At 41.6% G+C, this 22,868-nt stretch overlaps 1 protein-coding gene across 1 annotated transcript in view; it reads left to right on the forward strand.

The window, feature by feature from the left end:
• LOC137504825 (latent-transforming growth factor beta-binding protein 1-like) overlaps positions 1–22,868 on the forward strand; it is a 458,475-nt gene that overhangs the window by 225,321 nt on the left and 210,286 nt on the right. The window contains exon 4 of the mRNA XM_068233416.1: positions 260–438. Coding sequence (XP_068089517.1) covers positions 260–438 — 179 coding nt within the window. The remainder of the gene's footprint in view (positions 1–259; positions 439–22,868) is intronic.

The raw sequence follows: 22,868 nt of genomic DNA on the forward strand, positions 1-22,868 counted from the left end.
ATATTCAGTGCTTTTCATCATGTTTTGTCAATGCACCAGATGAGAGCATGTTACATTGCATTCCCAAGGCACTGTACTGAACTTTAGGATGGGTAAATTATGTACCACTGTGGGAATGCTAAAAATATTGATGGAAATATTTGTTCTGTTAATACTTTCTATACTTCCATAATTTGTTTGCCTTCCATATTCAGGTTTGCTGTATCTTTCCAATATACCAATATACCATTTTTAATTGGACTGTGTTTGCCTTGTACAGGATGGTACCTCCACAGACTCGCACTATGAACCTCCAGCATGGCCAGACTCAGCAGTTCATGATTAAGCCAAAGTATTTTTCCAACGCCAAGAAAATAATTCTCGGTGAACAATCCACAGAAGGATCTCTTCCACTCAGGACTGCTAGCCTGGATCAACTTTCATCTCATTTTGCACAATGTGAGTATATGAAACTTGTAAATTACCATAAATATTGACCTGATCACCAGAGAACAAATTCTAATGCATAAATACATGTTCTCGAATTCTTATACATGTCTGTGTTGCATGGATGCAACAATTCCTGTGTGAGAACTAGAATGCAGTAAAAGGTACATAAGCAACTTAATGGCTGTTTTCTTTTGATTGTTGTTTACATTTAGTTAGGAGCAGTATAGTCCCAGAATACAGCCATTTGCTGCTTTAAAGGAATTTATGTTTAGTATTTGGAACACATAAACCTTGAATACAAAATGACTTTATGCAGCCAAAGTATTTCTTAGGGAATAAAATGGTGAGCTAACCAGTACACAGTACCACTTTAGCTCCACATCCTTAGCTCAGGGAAAAGAGAATAATTAAATTAAATTGGCAGCTAAATTTCCTGAGTCAATTCCATAAAAGATGGCTTATTACGTAAGTTGGCATGCAAATGTCAACACATCATATGTGTGGCTCAGAGGGAAACACAAGAATGACTGACAGAAAAACAAACTACTAATGACTTGAATATAAAACCAAAGGAAATTAATTTTGGCCTCTTAGTGATTTAATTTCATAAATCAGCCATTAAATATTTTATATGTCTGTTAATTTTAAATGAAATTTGACACATAGCATGTTTAATCTACAGAATATTAATGCATGTTAGTTTAATAAGAAAAAAATACAAAGAAATGTCTTACCAGGAGCACCCTGACTGAACACTTGTTATATATACACCCTGACAAGCATAAATAAATAATATATGCTTTAGTTTAGTTTGTGTCCATTCTCCATTTGTTAAATGTAAAACAAGTAGTAGTATAATTATGTAAAATACATATTAATTTTCATTGTTAAAAAAATATTTTTTATTAACATAAACAATGTAACTTCAACACAACCAATAAGCTGACAAAATGTTTATAAAAATTTATAGTTTATAAAAAAAATTATAATTTAACAATTATTGACTACTCTGCTCTTTGTAATAACTTGACATGAGCAGTGTTGCAGATTGCATGCTTGACAGACAAGCAGTTCAGTCGTCTGTGGAGAAGAGTCTTTACATTGCAATTGGAACCTGAGTTTTGCTATTATGAAGGCTCTCAGTGTGCTTTGAAAGTAGAAAAGAGAGAGAGAGAGGAGCGCTCTCTGGTGCATTAACTTTTTTAATATTGCTGTATTGCGCAAGGTTTAAAAAGTAAAACTTACAAGATTACATTAAAATCAAGCTCATCATAAGTTTCTATGTATCACCATGTCCTGTGGATGGAATCTCCAGTCTGGTCGCTCCCACACTATGGCCAGTAGTAATGGTGGTCCAAAAGGTCCAATAGCGCCAGTGGGGTCAGGAACTCGGGAAAGTTGGTGGCAGCTGCCCTGCGCCTAATACATCATAACGCGTTTCGGCATTTCTACGCCTTCGTCAGATGACGTCAAGGCGCAGGGGGGATAAATTTATAGGCAATAAAAGCTATAGTGGCGTGCGCAGCCGGAAGCTGCGCCGCCATGACGGCGTGCTCAGTGTACCAATAGTAATCTATCTAGGGCAAAAGGATGCGGAAGTGCGCATAACCGGCCCCACCGCGCAGACGTCAAGTGTCCTGGTCATTGCCATAGCCACGAACCAGGCGCACTGACGGTGGTCAAATTAGACCAAAAAGCGTATCGCATAATATATGGCGCGTGGGATGCGGGAAGGCGTCTGGTTGCTAGGTTACTTATGCAACGGCATGCCGAATGAGATCGGCTTGTAAAAGTCATTACAAATTCAACTGAAACCCTATGTGAGCCGGAGGGCGTGATTATACTCCGGTTTCTAAAAATGGGGCCACATCTAAAAGGGTCATTGGGTAAGGATAGCACCAATAGTGCATTGCATATATGTGGTTGAATTAGGGGGAACGTGAGGGGTAAATATAGTGGATAAGAAATAGACTGGCGGCCCCTAGTGGATCAGACTGTATGTATACACACACATGCATCATGCCATAAGTGATCCAAGTCACTAAAACTAACAGTAGATATTTTAAGAATAAATGCATCAATAATTATATCCAATGCTACTAAATAGCCACATAGTAGTGGTCGCCTACATTTCACTATATGCACTTGCAAGTTTAAAAACAAAATTAATATGAACAGTATTCCTGCATTAACAATTGCATATATTAATGGGTTTTACAATTTTACCCAGAAAGTGCATTAAAAACTGTATATACACAGAAACAATTCAAACACAATTCAAAAGCAATTCAAAAGCTTTTGTTGCATTTGTAGTTGGCCACTAGTTGTGGAAAAAAAAAGTTTGAACTGTGGATGCTTCTTGTTGGCGATTATCAACCATTTAGCAAGCATTGGACTCATAAAGCAACCATTGGGGTACACATGTATATACACATATTTACCACCTTTACATATATGCTAGCCTATATTCTCGTTGAAATCTGCATCTATTGCCTACCCAAAGTGGCATACATCAATACACTGGCCATTCATGGAATCTATTCAGATCTAATAGAAGTCTCAGGTTTCTTTTTGGGATTTTATGCACATGTGTATGTATACATACATATGTGTATACATATAATAATAGAGGAGAGGGGGGACTTTTAGAATTGCTTTAGAATTGCTTTTGAATTGTGTTTGAATTGTTTCTGTGTATATACAGTTTTTAATGCACTTTCTAGGTAAAATTGTAAAACCCATTAATATTTGCAATTGTTAATGCAGGAATACTGTTCATATTAATTTTGTTTTTAAACTTGCAAGTGCATATAGTGAAATGTAGGCGACCACTACCATGTGGCTATTTAGTAGCATTGGATATAATTATTGATGCATTTATTCTTAAAATATCTACTGTTAGTTTTAGTGACTTGGATCACTTATGACATGATGCATGTGTGTGTATACATCCAGTCTGATCCACTAGGGGCCGCCAGTCTATTCCTTATCCACTATATTTACCCCTCACCAGGGGCAAACGCAGGATTTTTAAGGGGGGGTTCCTGAAAGGTCCAGAAGCACGTATGTCCCGAGTGCTTCCGAATACAGGTGGCTCCATACTGCCCATGCACAAAAGTGCGCTGGCGTATTACGGAGCTGCCTATCTTTGGAAGTACTCAAGGACACTAGTGTTTCTGAGGGCTTCTGGTAGCAGCAAATGTGAACGGGGTACAGCGCTGGAACAACTCCCCAAGAGAGGAACAGGAGATAGACTTAGTTTGGACAATTCAGTGGAATATGCTACATAGTTTCACATAGCGCAAGCGATACTCATATGATGCAGGGATATATGCATCTGCGGAAGATGTCGGCGCTACATAAATACTAAATAATAATATTTTGCCTCACCAGGATTGCACTTTTATTTAGCTTTCCTGTATGACAAGAACACACAGCCAGCTCTAGGGGAAGAGGGAAACAAAGGTGAATGAAGGAGGCTGGTGCACACCAAGAGGGCTTCTGAGCGTTTTTCAAATCAACAGTGATTTGAAAAGCGCTTGGCTAATGTTACCCTATGTGGGTGTTCCCACAGCAGCGTTGTGATTTTTTCAAAATCGCAGGTATACTGCATGTAGCATGTTTTTGAGCAATTCATTCAAAAATCGCTCTGAAAATCACTTCACAAAATCACACTCACAAATTGCTAGCGATTGCTATTGTCATTTTGGCGTTGCACTAGCCCAGAGAGAGGAGTGGAGAAATTGAGAATAGCCTGAGATGGAGCAGAGAACTTATCTGTATTGAAGTCCCACATCAGACAGGCTACTTGCCTGTAATCGGACTCCTGTCCCTGTCAGTCTCTCACACAAGTCAGAAAGAAGCCCTCCTGGAGTCTAGGGACTGTCAAAAACTTTTCAGCTTGTTATCCACACCTTACCCACACATGCAGTCATTACAACAATGGGGAGAGACCAGACAGATGTTTGCCCACAGACCCTGAGTCCAGGCAAGCTCTGCATCATGCTGTGCATATTTACCAGCTTGCCTGCACTCCAATTTCATCATGTCTGACACTTCTGTGCTGTGGAGAGTCCAGGACTCCATAATCAACATTCTCTCACTGCAGGCTGCATCTTCTTGTGAGGGTTGTGAGGGAAGCTCGGCTGCCTATCTCATTCTATTAGCTGGAGGGAGGCACCAGAAGTAAGAACGGAGGGAGAATGAGGCTGTTTATATTATGCGGGCTTCCCTGGCTGAATACACAGCTCAGTGCAGGGGGGAGGTTCCAGACACCCGGAATAGCCCCCTGAGTTCGCCAGTGCTCACGTTCCCCCTAATTCAACCACATATATGCAATGCACTATTGGTGCTATCCTTACCTAATGACCCTTTTAGATGTGGCCCCATTTTTAGAAACGGGAGTATAATCACGCCCTCCGGCTCACATAGGGGTTCAGTTGAATTTGTAATGACTTTTACAAGCCGATCTCATTCGGCATGCCGTTGCATAAGTAACCTAGCAACCAGACGCCTTCCCGCGTCCCACGCGCCGTATATTATGCGATACGCTTTTTGGTCTAATTTGACCACCGTCAGTGCGCCTGGTTCGTGGCTATGGCAACGACCAGGACACTTGACGTCTGCGTGGTGGGGCCGGTTATGCGCACTTCCGCATCCTTTTGCCCTAGATAGATTACTATTGGTACACTGAGCACGCCGTCATGGCGGTGCAGCTTCCGGCTGCGCACGCCACTATAGCTTTTATTGCCTATAAATTTATCCCCCCTGCGCCTTGACGTCATCTGACGAAGGCATGGAAACGCCGAAATGCGTTATGACGTATTAGGCGCAGGGCAGCTGCCACCAACTTTCCCGAGTTCCTGACCCCGCTGGCGCTATTGGACCTTTTGGACCACCATTACTACTGGCCATAGTGTGGGAGCGACCAGACTGGAGATTCCATCCACAGGACATGGTGATACATAGAAACTTATGATGAGCTTGATTTTAATGTAATCTTGTAAGTTTTACTTTTTAAACCTTGCGCAATACAGCAATATTAAAAAAGTTAATGCACCAGAGAGCGCTCCTCTCTCTCTCTCTTTTCTACTTGTTTACTACAGTTCTTTTGCTTGTATCCCAAAGCAACGGAGGAGCAGCACATATTGGTGACATTATTGGTTGTGTGTGGAGATCTTCCCAACTGAGCGCAGTGGTGCTTAACTTTGTCATGCTTTGAAAGTAGCAAGTCTTATGATAAGGCTAAAAGAGGGACAGTAATTGCTGGTAAATAAAAAGGCTAATAACAGAAGCAAACTATAAGTTTAATGAAGAATCCCATGAAGCATTAAATAAAAGTATTTCTCTTATTGCTCTTCAGATATGATTAGTCCATTGACTCCAAGGGTGTTTAAGTGCCGCCATATTTGCCCATACTAAATTTGGGTATAGGGAGAAATTTGAGCACTTAATGCACCCAATAAATTAGCGACCACTGGTGTTGCCCGGTATGCAAACTGTGGCTATAAATTTCAGGCACTTGTTCCTGTTATGGCAGCGCCCAAACTTCCGGGGCTCCCTATATTTATTGTTTTTTTTGCAGTGGGGGAGGGGGCTGATAAGATTAGACATCAGAGTTTTTCTAAGGTAGGCATCACTGGCAGTGTCTTTCCAGGTTAGGCATCAGTATTTTTTTTTTGGGGGGGGGGGGGGGGGAGTTAAGGTTAGGCATGGGGGGGGGGGGGGGGTCAGTTAGGATTAGGCTTCAGGGGGAAAGGTGGTTAGAGTTAGGCACTGGTAGAGGGAGGGCTCTGTGTGTGAATAGGGTTAGGTTTAGCAGTGATAAAATAGCGGTATCATTTACAGGTATTTTACTATTGGAATTAGCACTGCAACACAGTAGAATATCAGTAAATGTCCAGGTGCCCTTTTTACATGTAGTTACTGTAAGAGATCTACATTGGTACAACCTAATAACTGATTTCTTCTGATCTTCTTTTGATTAAAAAGTAAAAAAAGTAAAAATCATAAATATAGAACATATTTACTATGGAAATGTTGTAACTTGATATTTCTGGTGACCGTCAGCATTATACCACAACATTAGTTGTAGAAATCTGACAGTACACAACGCTTATGCTTGTAATCTTTGGCAAGACTATTTGGAAAGAGCTGCGTAAAACATTAAAAAGTATTAGATTCAATAATTTTTACATGTTCAAATGAATAATTTCTGTACTGTCTTCCAACCCATCACATGAGACTCATCAGAAATGTGAAAATGTCCCTCTGACCAGCATGACATAGTAATTAATCTTTTTTCTCGCAGTTGTGTTATGTTGTTGTTCTGACGGTGTATTAAGCACAAGGTTACCCACAGACCAGGCACATGAGATGCTTGTGAAGCTACATTGTACCAGTGCCCAGGCTGTGGTGTTGGAGGGCAGCCAATGGTGTGGCAGCTCACGGTCATCTCTGGATTATATGCTGGATGGTGTGATAAACGGTGGTTTACACACAGTATTACGGAGTGTCTGCTTATGTCAGTTCCAATAACGTTTCCTTTGGCAAAGTCTTAGCCTACATTGAGTGATTTTCCAGGTTTATGGACATAAGTGTCACCGTCTACATGGAGTATTGTAGATAATTTCTCAAGTGAGTCAGTGGCCACAATTCATCATACTTGTTTACACCAAAAATGCTCATCATTCATATTTTCCACCAATTTTATAAAAATAAAATGTAGTATGTGAGTGTATTAATTCAAAGTCTGACATTACACAACTGAGTCACAAAGCATTGTAGGAGGCTAAACATAAGTAAGGAATCCACCTAAGTTAAAAAATGGTTTCCAAGCTGGAAAAACAAATGTTCTCAAGTAAACATTTTTCTAAGATGTACAATGTTATCATGTACAAAATATGTATTTAGGATGATAAATAAAGAAGGCTTGTTCTTGATTTGTTTTGTTGAAATCATTCTTTCCTTGTATGGTTGTGTTAGAGGCCCCATTGAGAAATACAGCATGGCATTGTGGTGGTCAGTTAAAGGAACACTTAGAAGACACTTAGCAGATTGTGTAAAATTATTCAGGATACCCATTTATACCTTAAGGTAGTAAGAAGGAGGCAGTTGGCACTGCTGCAAAATACTAGGGCCCTTAGTGAGGGTGGAAGCCGGTATACCCCAGGCATAGGCCTCAGTTCATAAGCATTACCGTATTCGATAATACTGAAAACAGCTGATACTGATCACGTTCCCAAATTACAATTCACTAGACCTATTACTGCACTGAAAATTAGAATTACGGACTAGTGAGGTAAATTACCGACTTGTGTGGTAAATACCTCAAGAAATGTTATGAAATTGCAATTCACAAAGAATTAGGCATTCGGTAAATCGGACAAAAGTGTTCAATATTTTTCTCCAGCTCTGACTAGCCGGTAACTCACAATCTCCATGCTCTCTCCATGTGGTAACATTGACAGACAGCCAACAGGGAAAGCCACACAGCCCTGCTTCTCATCCTGATATGACCCGACATGGTGGAAGGTGGGTCTTCACTGTAGCAGAGCAGGGGAAGGTGATATTTTATGAGACTTTTCTTCATCCCTTTACTAAAGGGATTCAGAAAAGACTCATAAAATTGGAGCAGTCCTTTTCAGCGCAGGAAGATTTGGGTGCAGCCGGCGCCACCATAGACTATAATAGGAATTACATCTATAACGGCGCTCAGTGAGTAACGTCAGAAGACGGAGCTGAAGTTGCTTTCAAAACACAATAATTCAGCCTCCACGCGCACGGAGACAGGACCTTTATGCTGGGAGAAGGTGCGTCAGAGGTGACTCTCGCCACTCGGATTGGCTGTTTCCGAGGTGGGCGCGGCTGGGAGTCTTCCTCTGCCTTATAAGCCTTCGCTCTCCATTCGCAAACTGTCTGCTGTCGTGAATAATTTGTGTTAGCGCTCAGACCTTAGACTAGTATCCGGTGTGCTTTGATCTGGGAGGAAACCAGGGATTTCACACAAGACTAGGACTATTGTATATTATTGTGATTGATTACCTGTGTATGATTCTGGCTATACTCTGACCTTGCATTTGCTCATCGATTCTGTACTTCTGCCTATCTGACTATAGTTGCTGAACCTCTGCCTGATTACTCTCTACTCTCCTGCTTAACGATTCTGTACTGCTATTGTCTCTCTGCTACCGAACTTTGCCTGTCTGACCCCTCTACTCACCAGTGGGCCCTTGCCACTGGTGAGGTGCTCTTTCTGATTACCCACCAGCCCCTCTGGTGCGGTTCTCTGTATATATTAGTACTGTGACTGATAGTACCTTACCAGCTCCTCAGGTTAGGTCTAGTCAAACTATACAGTCACTCCTTCTGTCATACCTTGCCAGCTCCACTGGCAAGGTTTTATCTAAGTTCTATTTCCTTTGTTCTGATAGTACTTTACCATCTCCTCTGGTAAGGTTTTGCTGAACTATTTGAATAACTGTGCTGATAGTACCTTACCAGCCCCTCTGGTAAGGTCCAGTCAAATCTATTCAGTACAGTCTTGATAGACCTTCCAGCTCCTCTGGTAAGGCCTATCTAATATGTCTTACTGTCGCACCAAGCACCATTCACACAGTATCTTGTCAGCTATTATTATTATTATTTATTAGATTTATATAGCGCCAACATATTACGCAGCACTGTACAATAAATAGGATTACAGACAATGATAACTGGGGTGACAGAACAATACAGGTAACAGACCATAGATACAACAATACAGGTAATAGCAATAAGATACACCACACAATGCAGATAGTAGTACATACCAGATCATAAACTGAAGTGGTAGTGGTAAAAATTACCAGTTCCAAATTCTGGGTGAAGTGCACACAATCAAGTAAGATACACAAGGGGAGAGGGCCCTGCCAAAGGCTTACAATCTAGAGGGAGGGGTTGGTGACACAAAAGGAGGGGGTGCAGCAAGAAGTTATTGGCAGAACGGATTAGGGCAGTGTTGAGTTGATGTAGGCCTCCTTGAAGAAGTGAGTTTTTAGTGCTTTTTTGAAGGTGGGAGCGAGCCTGACAGGCAGTGGGAGAGAGTTCCACAGGATGGGGACAGCTCTAGTGAAGTCCTGAAGTCGTGCATGGGAGTGCGAGATGCGTGGGGTGGTTAAGAGGAGGTCGTTGGAGGAGCGAAGTGGACGGCCAGGTGTATATCTGCTGACCAGTTCAGAGATGTAGGTTGGGCAGGACTTGTGTATGGATTTGTATGCCAAACATAGGATCTTGAAGCTGATTCTGAAGTGAATTGGAAGCCAATGAAGGGATTTGTGTAGGGGAGTCGTGGAGACAGAGCGGTGGGAGGAGTAGATGAGTCTGGCTGCTGCGTTCATGATGGATTTTAGGTGGGCGATGCGGTTTTGAGGACAAGAGGGAGTTGCAGTAGTCCAGGCGGGAGATAATGAGGGCGTGAACAAGGAGTTTGGCAGTGTCTGGGGTCAGGAAAGGCCGGATCTTGGAGATGTTGCGCAAGTGGAAATAGCAGGCTCTAGCTACGGTTTGGATGTGGGAGGTGAAGGAGAGGGCTAAGTCCAGGGTGACACCCAGGCAGCGGGCTTGTGTGGTAGGACGAATGATTGTGCCATTGACAGTGACGTAGAGGTCAGTGGGGGGTGAGGCAGCACGTGGCGGGAAGATTAGGAGTTCAGTCTTATCCAGGTTTAATTTTAGGAACCTGGCAAACATCCAAGATGAAATAGCCGAGAGGCCAGAGGATACCTTCTCCATGGTGGTGGTGGAGAGGTCAGTGGTATGAAGGTAGTTGTGGATAGTTGAAACCCAGAGAGGAGAGGAGTTTTGCGATGGAGGCGGTGTAAATGGAGAACAGCAGGGGACCAAGAACAGAGCCTTGGGGGACCCCAACTGAAAGTGGGAGGGAGGTTGAGGAGGAACCATTAAAGGAGGTCTTAAAGGAGCGATTTGAGAGGTAGGATGAAAACCATGCTAGGGCAAGGTCTTGGATACCTTGCCCTAGGAGGAGAAGGATAGTGTATTTTCCTTCGGCCTTGGCAAGCGTGAGGTCATTAACGACCTTGGTGAGGGCAGTCTCGGTGGAGTGGCCTGGTCGAAATCCTGATTGTAGGGGGTCAAACAGGGAGTTGGAGTCAAGGTAATGGGTCATGCGTTGGTGGACTAGACGCTCTAGAAGTTTAGGTGCAAAAGGGAGTAAGGAGATAGGGCGGTAGCTGGATGGAAGTGAGGGGTCTAGTGAGGGTTTTTTAAGTAGGGGAAGTACAGTGGCCTGTTTGAAGTCAGAGGGGAAGGTACCCGTGGAGAGGGAGAGGTTAAACAGAGAGGTGAGGACAGGAGCCAGAACAGGGAAGTGTGGACGGAGGCATTTAGATGGCACAAGGTCTAGGGGGCTGGAGGTGGTAGGAGAAGTGGCTAGGAGACGGCTGACTTCGTCCTCTGTGATAGACGTAAAGGCAGTGAGTGGTGGGTGCAACCCTGTATTGATCTGAGACACAACTATGCGCTTTGAGTCCTATGGAAGAAAAGCGTTTTACAAATTGTATTGTATTGTATTGTAATTACATCATTCCCCACCATCCATGGTGGCCTGGAGGGGGAATAGTAATTAACACGGCCGGGACTTGTGCAGCAGCAGCCATATACCGGCTGTATCCTGCACCCAAGTCTTCCTGCACTGATTTCAAATATATGCCATAAAATGTCACCTTCTAAAAGTATACAGATTTTTACATCTAAAGGGCCTTTAGATGTAAAAAATCTGTATACTGTTATACAGAAGAGCTTCCCCTGGTGGCTGCAGCACATCTAAAGGGATATCGAAGATGCACTGGACAGAAAACCTTGACGCATACACACAGACTCACAGCTTTCTGTCTGACCTGGTCCACGGCTGGTTAGTGACTCTTACCGAGCAGCAGGGCTTGGTGACTTGAAGTATGTTTGTTCGGTAAATTTCCGAACTTCTGCCTCATGCAGAAAATCTTAAAGCGGATCCGAGATGAAAAACTAACTATAACAAGTAACTTGTCTATATATCTTATGTAAAGTTTAGATAGTTTAAACAGCAAATCTATCTGCAAACAGCTTTAGTAGAATATGATGATTTCTTCCTGTGATACAATGACAGCAGCCATGTTGTTTGTAAACATTACACAGAGGCAGGCTTATCTGCACCATCAGCACTCAGACTGAAAAAAACCTAATCCCCCTCCTCCCCTCTGCCTCTGGAATCTCTGGCTAGAAATACCTCCCTCTCCTCCTGCCCAGACTGAGCTCCCATGAGCCCATGCTATTGCCAAGGCTCTCTGAAAAACTGGGCGGGGCTTGTTTAGTTTATAGGGAATTAGAGTATTAAAACAAAAACAAAAAAGTATTTGGCTTGAGGAATGCCCTTTAAACAATAGGAAAGGAACACAATTATGCAATGAGTAAAAGTTCATTTCGGATCCACTTTAAGTGAATTTGGAAAAATTGTGTAAAATCCTGAATACTGTATTTTACCAACCTAAATGATTTTACTGCCTTTAGTGAATTGAGGCCACTGTGCACTGAGACAATCAAGGGTAGCTGAGGTGCAGCTAAATCTGGCAGAATCCCACCACTGCTGAAGATTGGAGCATTAATGGTCCATTTATTCAGTTAATGCAAGTGACATACAAAGCAAATGCACGAAGGACATGCCAGCTATGATAGACGTTGAATGGTGGGTGAAGAGGGAAAGCCTGGCGTTTTTTTCACGCCCTGCGGTGCATCTTATCTGACTAAATGTACAATGATGTCATTTGCCCTTCCTCTCTAGGGCACCCTGGTAAATCAGCTGATGCTTCTGCCCAATAGACAGGTGGGAAAAATTACAGTTAGCGGTTGTATACCTTGCCAGCAGAAAATAAGCTAGCACCTGTCATACATTTAGCAATATAAATAAGGGTGAGTTCAATTTTTACAATGGGCAAACACTGAATAACTTTAAAAATTATTATTATTGTTTTTTAATATATTAAAACGGGCACTAATGCAGTTTATGCTGTTCTTATATCCCTATTATAAGCTGTGTAATAGGGACAGCATACATTTGTCCATAGAATTTTGGTGAGAAAAAATGCTACATGCAGGCATTTTTTAACACAACAGCTGATTTCCCGTCAGAAAGCAGCCTCTGCCTGAATGGTGTTCCCCTGCACCACATGGTCTGACCTTACAGTCATCTGCCTTACTCTCTGTCTCTTTGATGCAACTGTCATCTCCCTTCCTGTTTGTTTATCTCTGACCTAACTGTTGTCTCCCTTCCTCTCTCTCTGACCTATCTGTCACCTCTCTTCCTCTCTCTCTCTCTCTCACACTTGTCATCTCACTTCTCTCTCTCTCTCTCTCTCTCTCTCTCTCTCTCTGACCTGTCATCTCCCCCCCTCTCTCTCTCTCTCTCTCTCTCTGATCTAACTGTCATTTCTCTTCCTCTCCCTCCCTCTCTCTCTTTCTGGCCTGTCATCTCCTTTCCTCTTTCTCTCTGACCAAACTGTCACCTCCCTTCTCTCTCTGACCATACTGTCATCTCTCTCTCTCTCTCTCTCTCTCTCGCTCTCTCTCTCTCTCTCTCTCTCTCTCTCGCTCTCTCTCGCATATTCTGTAGTGGTGCATTGTTTTGTGTAGTGGTGCATTGTTTTGTGGGTATCCACAAATGTTGACTTATAACTGAATTATTACAAATTTACGTCTGTTTTAAGAAGGCAAATTCCACCAAGTATTGCTTATTAGTAGGAGGACTTTTCGGTCACCTTTATACTTTTATCCCCCTACACATTCCTAGTGGTTTGGGTCACCCTGAGCTGCTTGGTTACTCTCTCTCTCTCTCTCTCTCTCTCTCTCTCTCTCTCTCTCTCTCTCTCTCTCTCTCTCTCTCTCTCTCTCTCTCACCTAATTGTTATCTCCCTTCTTCTCTTTCTCTCTCTTGGAGATTGTGTGATTCTTTCTTCTTGCACACTGTTCTGTCTGTGTGAGCTGTAAGCAGGGGAAATTGCATTCAGAAGTAAAGTGTGTGAATTTTTAGGGAGCTAAATATATTTGGAATAAGCCAGACTCAAACTTACAAAGTCTTCATTATGTATCACTGTACTATAGCTTCTATTGTATATACTGTACGTGTATCAAATGTCTTACTTGGCTGATAGTTAAGGCATCAGTAATGTGTTAAAATTCAGAAACTGAACTGCATTAATGTTCACATTACTGATGCCTAAAGGATGCAATCGATGCAGTTCAATTTTCTACCTCTAGAGGGAGGAATTTCAGAATTTGACCACTGGATTAATTTGTCACAAATATGGGTTTTGTACAGTAGAAATGTTAGACCAGCCAAAATTATTGTTCCAGGTTTAGGCAGCTTATTAAAAGATCCACTTGCTTTTTACATTTCTAACTAAATTGTTGTATTCAACACATTGTGGCAGTCAGTTGTGGTTATTCGTCATAGAATAACAGTAATGGTGCCCATACATGGTACAATTTTTTCTTTTTTTTTTTATTACATAGTTACATAGTTATTTTGGTTGAAAAAAGACATACGTCCATCAAGTTCAACCAGAGAACAAAATAAAGTTTAGATAGATTTAATTCCATTATCCCATCAGTTATGAAGCTTTTTTTAACATGTCTGATCTGATTTTTATTGAAAAAGCAAGATAATTGTTCATTTTTCTTAATCGAAAAAAAAAAAATATTTTTTACTTTCATTAGTTTTGGTCGAATAAATGGGAAAATCAAATGTTTTTTTTATTGTACCGTGTATGGTACCATACGGCAGGGATCGCATGCCTTTTGCGTGGATTCAAAAATCACATGCGAACACGCATGTAATGCTTTCCTATGTCACATTACAATGTACAGTCATGTTACGATGTGTGTTTTTCAGCATGCGGAAAAAAAACACTGGCTTTGTTGCTTCTTTTTGCATACAGCCTGCAATTTCTATTGCCAACAGTCAGCTACTGTCAGCTGGCTGTCAGCTTAAGTGTGTGGAAAACGTAAAGAAGTGTCCACGGAAACCTGCGGTTGCTTTCTTTGGCCTCAAGTTTGATCCCTGGCTTAAAGCGTATCTGAGATGAAAAACTAACTATAACAAGTAACTTGTCTGTATATCTTATCTAAAGTTTAGATAGTTTACACAGCAAATCTAGCTGTTCAACAGTTTATGATTATTTATTCCTGTGATGCAATGAGAGCGGCCATATTCTGTTTGTCACAGGAAGCTGTCTGTCACAGCTGTTTGTCACAGGCCATGTTCTGTTTGTCACAGGCAAGCTGATCTGTATCTCCAGCCCTCAGCCTGTGAAAACTTCACTCCCCTCTCCTCCTCCCTCCTCCCCTCTGCCTCTGAAATCTCTGGCTAGTAACCTCCTCCTCCTGCCCAGACTGAGCTCCCATAAGCCCTTGCTACATGGATCTGAGCTGCCAAGGCACTCTGGAGAAACTGGGGGCGAGGCTTGTTTAGTTTATAGGGAATTAGAGTTTTAAAACAAAACAAAAAAAAAGTATTTGGCTTGAGAAATGCCCTATAAATTATATGAAACGAACACAATTATACAATGAGTAAAAGTTTATCTCGGATCCACTTTAACATATGATTTGCCAATAGAAGCAAGAGTCTTCAAAGCAGTTGGAGCAGCTCTGGTGCAAACAGAAGTCTGTTGAAAGTGTAGTAATCAGAGAGGTGTTCACACTGGTGTCTGGTTTTATGTACACTAATTAAAAAAAACAAGTATGGGCAATCATTAAATCTCCCCCTAGCAGCAGTTCTTTCTAGTAATTCTACACATCCAGAATTGTTCTAACAAAAATACACTTAAAAGACCACTATAGTGAAATAAGTAAGCAGTCAAAATCTGATAGACAGGTTTTGGCTTGTCCATTTCCTCATGGGGAATTCTCAGGGTTTTCTTTGTTTTCAAAAGCATTTCCTGAGGCAGTTGCACTCAAGCAGAGAGATTGTTAGATGGCGAAACCGCTGTCTTTTTATATTGCACTTAAAACAAAAAGAAAAACCGAGAGCCCAATATAGTGCAGTAAGTCTAACAATTGTTGGCAAAATAATTAACAGATGTGGATATACTCACAAACACGGGTTACCACATAGGCGACCACTTGAAATGCAGGTGGGAAGTATTAGAACCTGACCCCACTCAGGTTTAAGAAGTCGCTCTCTGTAGATAGAAAGAAGGGGACAGTCCCCTCCACCCAAGGTGGACTATATACTGTGCAAATTTGGACAGAGGCGCCAGGCAGGATAAAATGATCTAAAAACAACTAAAAAGGAGGAGTACAGGTTGACTTACCTCCTGAAATGATGGAGGTAAGTCCACCTGTACTCCTCCTTTTTAGTTGTTTTTAGATCATTTTAACCTGCCTGGCGCCTCTGTCCAAATTTGCACAGTCTTTTTATATTGTACAGCGCTGCAATCTTTGGCAGCGCTGTATTGTGGACAGCCGTGTCACTCGGCTGTCCCCTGGGGAGGCTCAGAGATCGATCGGCTCTCATAGGCTGATACCTATGAGAGCTGATTGCGGGGATTGGCTGTCGGGGGGAGGGATAAAAAAGGACACATTTATTAAAAATAAAACAACAAATACAGTACATAAACAAAAAATAAATGGAACAGAAAAAAGGGGGGGGGGGATTCATATATAAGCTAAGTTGTATGGCCCTGCAGCAAGCTCTTAAAGTTGCAGAGCCAAGAGTTGTAAAAAATAGCCTGGTCACTAGGGGGGTGTAAGCTTATGGTCCTCAAGTGGTTAATTGAGAAGCCTTGTGGATACACTTAATGCGTACGCGTACCCCAGAAGGCACTCAATGGGACTTAAATCTGATGTATGAATACTGATTTGATATGTACATTATAATTTATTGAGTGTTCATATCATAGTCGTTATATGCTAAGATTTTTTAAATTTTTCGAGTGCCCCAATTGCATTGGGTATGTTATATCAAATCATGTTTTTTACATGTTTACATACGTTAATGGATACAATTTATATGTTGTGTGGCTGTCTTTCACCATTTATTCTACCTGGACGTGACTTTCATGTCCAGGCTGCTGCTGCTGTGCTGCGGCATGCTCCAGTGCGCGATCGCACGCCGTGCGCTCTTGCGATTTGCCTTCGGGGGAAACTGCGGAATTGGCGTGGAAACCGCACTAAGAGCATTTTTTAAAATTATAAGCTTGTAAATAGTGATGGACGCAAAACTGGAAAAATGCACCTTTTATTTCCAAATATTGGCACCATACATTGTGATAGGGACATAATTTAAATGGTGTACTAACCGGAACAAATAGGCAAATAAAATACATAGGTGTTAATTATGGTCGCATGTATTATTTTAAAGCCTCAATGGATGAAAACGGATAAATAATGAATTTTTTCAATTTTTTTCCTTAATATTCCTGTTAAAATGCATTTAGAAAAAAATAATTCTTAGCAAAATGTACCACCCAAAGAAAGCCTAATTGGTGGTGCAAAAAACAAGATATAGATCAATTCTTTGTGATAATAATTGATAAAGTTATTGGCGAATGAATGGGAGGTGAAAATTGCTCTGATGCATAAGGTGAAAAATACGCGGGCTGAAATGGTTAAAGCGGATCTGAGATGAACTTTTAGGCCTGGTTCACATTAGCGTTCGCTGTCCAGATTCGCCTGATCGGATCCAGACCGTATACTGTACAAACAGAACGTATGTTCCGCATAGCAATGCAAAGTCTATGCGGACGTTCACATGCGTCCGTTCCGTACAGAACGGAGCCGGATCGGATCCGGACTCCGGACACTTTTCCAACATGCTCTATTTTTCGGGTCCGGATCATCCGGCCCACGCACCCGGACCGGAGCCTGACTGCACCATCCGGAAATAGAAACCAATGGAAAGCGGAAAGCACAGAACACACTGGCTATAAAAACCTGACATTCTACCCCACTTCCTATGCGTTTTCTAGCGGCCATTTTGGATGGGGACACATGGGCCCAGCATTTCTGGAGTGAAGCAGCAGTGACTTAGTGCTGGAGCTGTTTGGCAGTATGTCTGACGTGGAGGTGAGGCCCTAAACAGCGGAGGACCTGATTCTACAGATGCACCTTCTGCTGACCTCCTAGACCCCAACAAGTAAAAAAAGTTTATTTATCTCTTTTACCAAACGGATCCGGATTGCAGCCGTATACATACCTCATGCAACCGGACCGGATCCAGATCCGGTCCGGTCATCCGGTCCGTTTGGCACAGAAACGCAAGTGTGAATGGGGCCTTACTCATTGCATAATTGTGTTCCTTTCCTATTGTTTATAGGGCATTCATCAAGCCAAATACTTTTTTGTTTTTGTTTTAATACTCTAATTCCCTATAAACTAAACAAGCCACGCCCACAGGTTTTCAGAGAGCCAAGGCACTTTCAGACAGTAGCAAGGGCTCATGGGAGCTCAGTCTGGGCAGGAGGAGGGAGAGGTATAACTAGCCAGAGATTTCAGAGGCAGAGGGAAGGAGGGAGGAGGAGGGGGGGATTAGTATTTTTTGCTCAAGATGCAGATAAGCCTGCCTCTGTGTAATGTTTACAAACAACATGGCTGCCGTCATTGTATCGCAGGGAGAGATAATCATATTCTATCAAAGCTGTTTGCAGCTAGATTTTCTGTGTAAACTATCTAAACTTAAGATAAGATATATATACAAGTTACTTGTTATAGTTAGTTTTTCATCTCGGATCCGCTTTAAGAGAGGTAGTTATTGCAGATGGGCGGAGTTCCTCTCCACCCGCCTATACATTCCTCACCTCTCTACGGGTTAATTTCAACTATGACTAAGGGCAGATTGTAAGCCCGACACAAGTCAGTTGATCCTGTGGATGTATATGTCCTTCTTCTTTGTGGATTTTTTCAAATAAAGAATACTGGCTTTTATCTACTTCACTGTGGTCTGCGGATCCTTCGAGTTGTTCCTACTGACAAGCACTTGTTGGTAATATTTGGGTGGGGGGAACACTTGACAATGAGGGACCAGAGGACAGCATGGGAAGCCTCTATAGGATCCAGAGGCTTCCATCTTCTTAGGTAAGTATTTCTTTTTGTACCTGATGTTCGCCTCAGGCACACTTTAAAGAGACCCTGTAACAAAAAAAATTTCCCCTGTGGGGTACTCTCCTCAGGAGGGGGAAGCCTTAGGGTCCCAATGAGGCTTCCCACTCCCCTGTAGCAGCAGGCAATCCAGCACTGGCTCCCCCGAAGTGGCACGGAATCCTCCCTCGACAAGTCTGACAAGCGCTGATTTATTTACCTTTCCTGGCACCAGCGGGGGCGCTGTTGCGGCTCTCCACATGGAGATAGGCGAAAATAGCCAATCTCCGTCGGGTCCGCTCTACCGCATGGGCACAGGAGACTTGTGCCTACGCAGTAGAGCGGGCTGACAGCGATCGGCTATTTCCGCCTATCTCAGAGCAGAGAGCCGATACTGCGCCTGCGATGGAAGGTAAATATTTACATCCCCACTGTTCTGGGAGCTTTATCTCCACCGCTGTGGGAACGAGGAGGACGGGGGAAACCTCAATAGGATCCGGAGGCTTCTCCCACCCCAGGTGAGTACCCCCCAGGGGAGGTTTATCTCATTACAGGTTTTCTTTTAGAGGGATAACTACAGTTTTATGTAGTCCTTCAACAGTCATATATCCCTTAATGTCATACACAAAGCTCTTCCATCACTGAGCTTTTACAGTCTTCCTCGATCTGTTTATTTCAGAAATTAATATGTGCTCACCTACTGTATTTTTTACAATTATCATACTGTATATATTGTTCTAAAGAGAAGCCACCATATTTGTCCTTACTCTGAAGTTTTTTGTTCAAAATCGAAGAAAAAAATATCAGTCTAGCAACAGCACTTGTAGTGAGGCTCAGCCTTTCAGGGCACTGAATGTTTTTTGTGACAAAGTACTTTTGCAAAGTTATAGCTTTCCACAAGTTTCCCCCACTACTGTTCCTCTTGCCAACAGGTTTGGCAGAAAGTGCAGATGTTTCACTCATCTCCTTATGAACTTCTATCGAAGACTTTAACCTTGCCTGACCTTAATCTCATTTATGTTAAAAAAAAAATGGAAAGCCGGATAAAATAATTGACTATGCGTTTCAATCAAATTATTAATGCAGTAATTGCACACGAGAATAACACCACTTAGACACATGCCAGGAACTAAGCTATGATTATTACTATTTAATAAGCTTGAACAAATTGCTTTGCAAGTTGCTACCAGGCAGCAAAGTGAAATGACTTGAGTTTTCAATAAAATGGAATATTAGCCGTGAAACTTCCTTCCACATATGGTCATTTTATGTGGAAATTACGGCATACCTAAAGTGCGCCATGATTCCAGCTTCTTACCAGAAGGCTAATGAAGAGTCCGCTTCTTATGCCTAATGCAAACACAATAAAATTAAGGCACATAAAATGAAATGTTCTCCAACACTATACCCAAATTCATTTTAAGCAGAGTTCCAATGAAATTGTTAAAGTGTGACTCCTCTTTCCAAAAGAAAAAAAATCAATTATTAACAAATGACTTTTATACATTACAAAATTTTAACAAGTTGCATTACTGTGACTTCAAAAGAGAGAGAAAGTTATATTCACTGATTTTTTTTGTTTCCTCTTTCTGTCAGGAAATGATAGGTGGGAGCGATTAAACAAACTAAAAAATACTTATGCAAAACCATAGAAACATAGCAACTGGCTCTGCCTGCAGGCGATGTGCTCCCTTTAGGATTCAGGCCTGTTTCCAGCTGCAGTAAACAGTGTGCTCAGTGCTCAAATCGGACAGTCCTGAAGTGTAACAGATAGAGGCTTGCACAGCACTTCTTTTATGCTGATTTATTTGCATAGGTCACACTGGATATTCGCATACAATAGTAGAGAAACCATGTACCTGCTGGATATGCTAGCAGGCAGTGGAAGCAGGGCAAAGGTGTTGCCTGACGGCCATTTCACTCTAACAAGCTTCCTCCGAGGCAAAAACTTCCACCGGGTCTGCGCTGCAGTGACAGGAGGGGTACGTCGACATCCGCCCCATGCTCCATGTCATCTGCACATGACACGTAAGTGTCCGTCGCCATAGAGACCAACTCACTGCATTTCAAACCATGAGCTTGCTGGTTAGTCTGTACCTCTCGGTGTTACAAGCCCTACTTCATAGAGCCAAATTAATCCATGCCATGCACAGATGAGGATCAAACAATCCGAAACAGTCTGTATGCATGTTGGATTATTATGGCTCTGTGCAAATTAACAAGTTGAGACATCATTGCATTCCAGCAGTTGTGTTTAGCTTCTAAGGCTAACAATGGTTAATTTGCATATTTTCAGCAGTGATGCCCTGGGAGACATCTCAAGCTCACTCCAACCTGAATTATCGCAAATTCTTTCTGTTTTAAGAAAGTAAACTTTTGTTTTTCTTAGAATTGTAGTAAGGTTTTTTTTTTAGGACCATTGTAGCCTCTCACACACTCCAATGAGTTCTAGTTCACCATGAGCTTGCTGGTTAGTCTGTGCATTTCAATCCTGCAGAGGTGATAGTCATAGCGTAAAAGGTAGAAAGGTAGAGGGGGGGGGGGGGGGGGGGGGGGTTGAAGTGCGGGGAATATGAAGGAATACAATAAGTAAGGTAAAATAATAGGTTAAAACTAGGACAATGACATGTAGTATGCATGGGGGAAATGGATGTTCATTGTAGAAATTGAATTGGAGGCTCAAAAATCTCAAAACCCATTGCATATACAGCCAGGATACTATTGCAATATAAATGACATTGCACTCAGTAAAAACTGCATACCTCCATATAGAAAAGTATAGCCATCAATAAATATATATAAATATTACATATAAAGTATGGTTATTAAGGATAAGCAGGAACTATTAACAAAGCAGAGGGGTAAGTCTTCTATGCATAGCACGTATTCTATGGCTCCCCAGATCATTATGAGCGTTGAAGCCCAAAGGCCCCATTGCTTTGATTCTTATGATCATGAGCGACTCCTCTCTCAATAACAATTTAGCTTGGTTGCCTCCTTTCCTCGGTACATTGATTTGGCACAGTTCACAGCACCTGATTAAGGTCGAATCAGTAAATACTTATCCTAGCATTGTGGATTGTTCCCACCCTGTGTAATAAAGAAACCATTGCAGTAAAGTTAGAATGGATGAAAGGATAAAATTCCACCTCCTGCTTTTTGCAGCCATTTGAACCAGCAACACGGAGAAAGAGAATACTGAGATCTTGGCACTGAACCCTAAACTATTGCCACCGTTTACAGAAATATTATTAACATTAAAGCACTCATATTTTTAATTGAAAGATATATATATATTTTTTAAAAACATTCAGCTATAATAGGGCTTGTGTAGTAAAATTATTACATAAATATCTGTATTAAAGTTACATTTTAAATTGCAATGTCAACATAATTCTTTTTGGCTAGTCTACTTTGCACTGGCAAACGAGTTATAACGTTCCTTTTTTTGTTACAGTTTTTCTACTTACTGTTTATCACTTTTTGCCTCATGGCCATTCAGTAGCTTGCCTCCTCCCCCTACGCTTTTAATTACAAATGCATAGCTAGGCAATAATTTGATAAACCAGAATGACGCTTTTTAACCTATAATAATGTTTACGTGTAAAGTATTGTGACTGTGTTTGCAAATACTGTAAAAAAAAAAAACCTATATTAAGCTTTTTTTTCCCCTCACATCACACCTGCTTCTTCCAGCCCACGTAACTCCAATGTGTGCATTTCATGTTAAATTGAAGTGGTTAAATATACCTTCATGTGTGGTACAAACGTTCTTTCCCTACACTGCAAGGTTCGCAGTGTTTCAAGCCAACTAGAGGTTGCAGGATTGAATTAAGATATAAATGTTGAATCCAAGCCAATGCAAACCTCATTTCCGCCCTCTTGTACATTGTAAATTCCACGAAATAACTGTCTGGAGATTATAACTCAGTCTAATGTCCAAATATTACTTTATTGCTCTTTATCACTTCCATCAGACAGCCAATGCCATTTTCATGTCAAACTCATCACTTTTTCCAACAAACAATATTCAAAATGGTTCAGTGTGATCATTGGTATTTTTGAAGCTCTAGTTTTGTTTTGTTTTTTTTAGAATTCCAGCCAGGAAATGTGTGTATATGTTTCCCAATGGATTTATTAAAATGATTTGTAACTTAAATTACAGTAACTTTATAATAGATCTGTTTTGCCAGCATGAATAGTGAAGGATCATTAGTGAGCATGGAGTGTTCTGTTAAATTATGTAAATGTGGGAGAGACATCAAAAGTTTACGCTAAGTTTTGTTTGCTAAACTGGCAACGGTCAGATTCACTGATACGGAATCACTAATTGA

The sequence above is a fragment of the Hyperolius riggenbachi genome, chromosome 4 (assembly GCF_040937935.1).
Source record: "Hyperolius riggenbachi isolate aHypRig1 chromosome 4, aHypRig1.pri, whole genome shotgun sequence".
Taxonomy (NCBI): Eukaryota; Metazoa; Chordata; class Amphibia; order Anura; family Hyperoliidae; genus Hyperolius; species Hyperolius riggenbachi.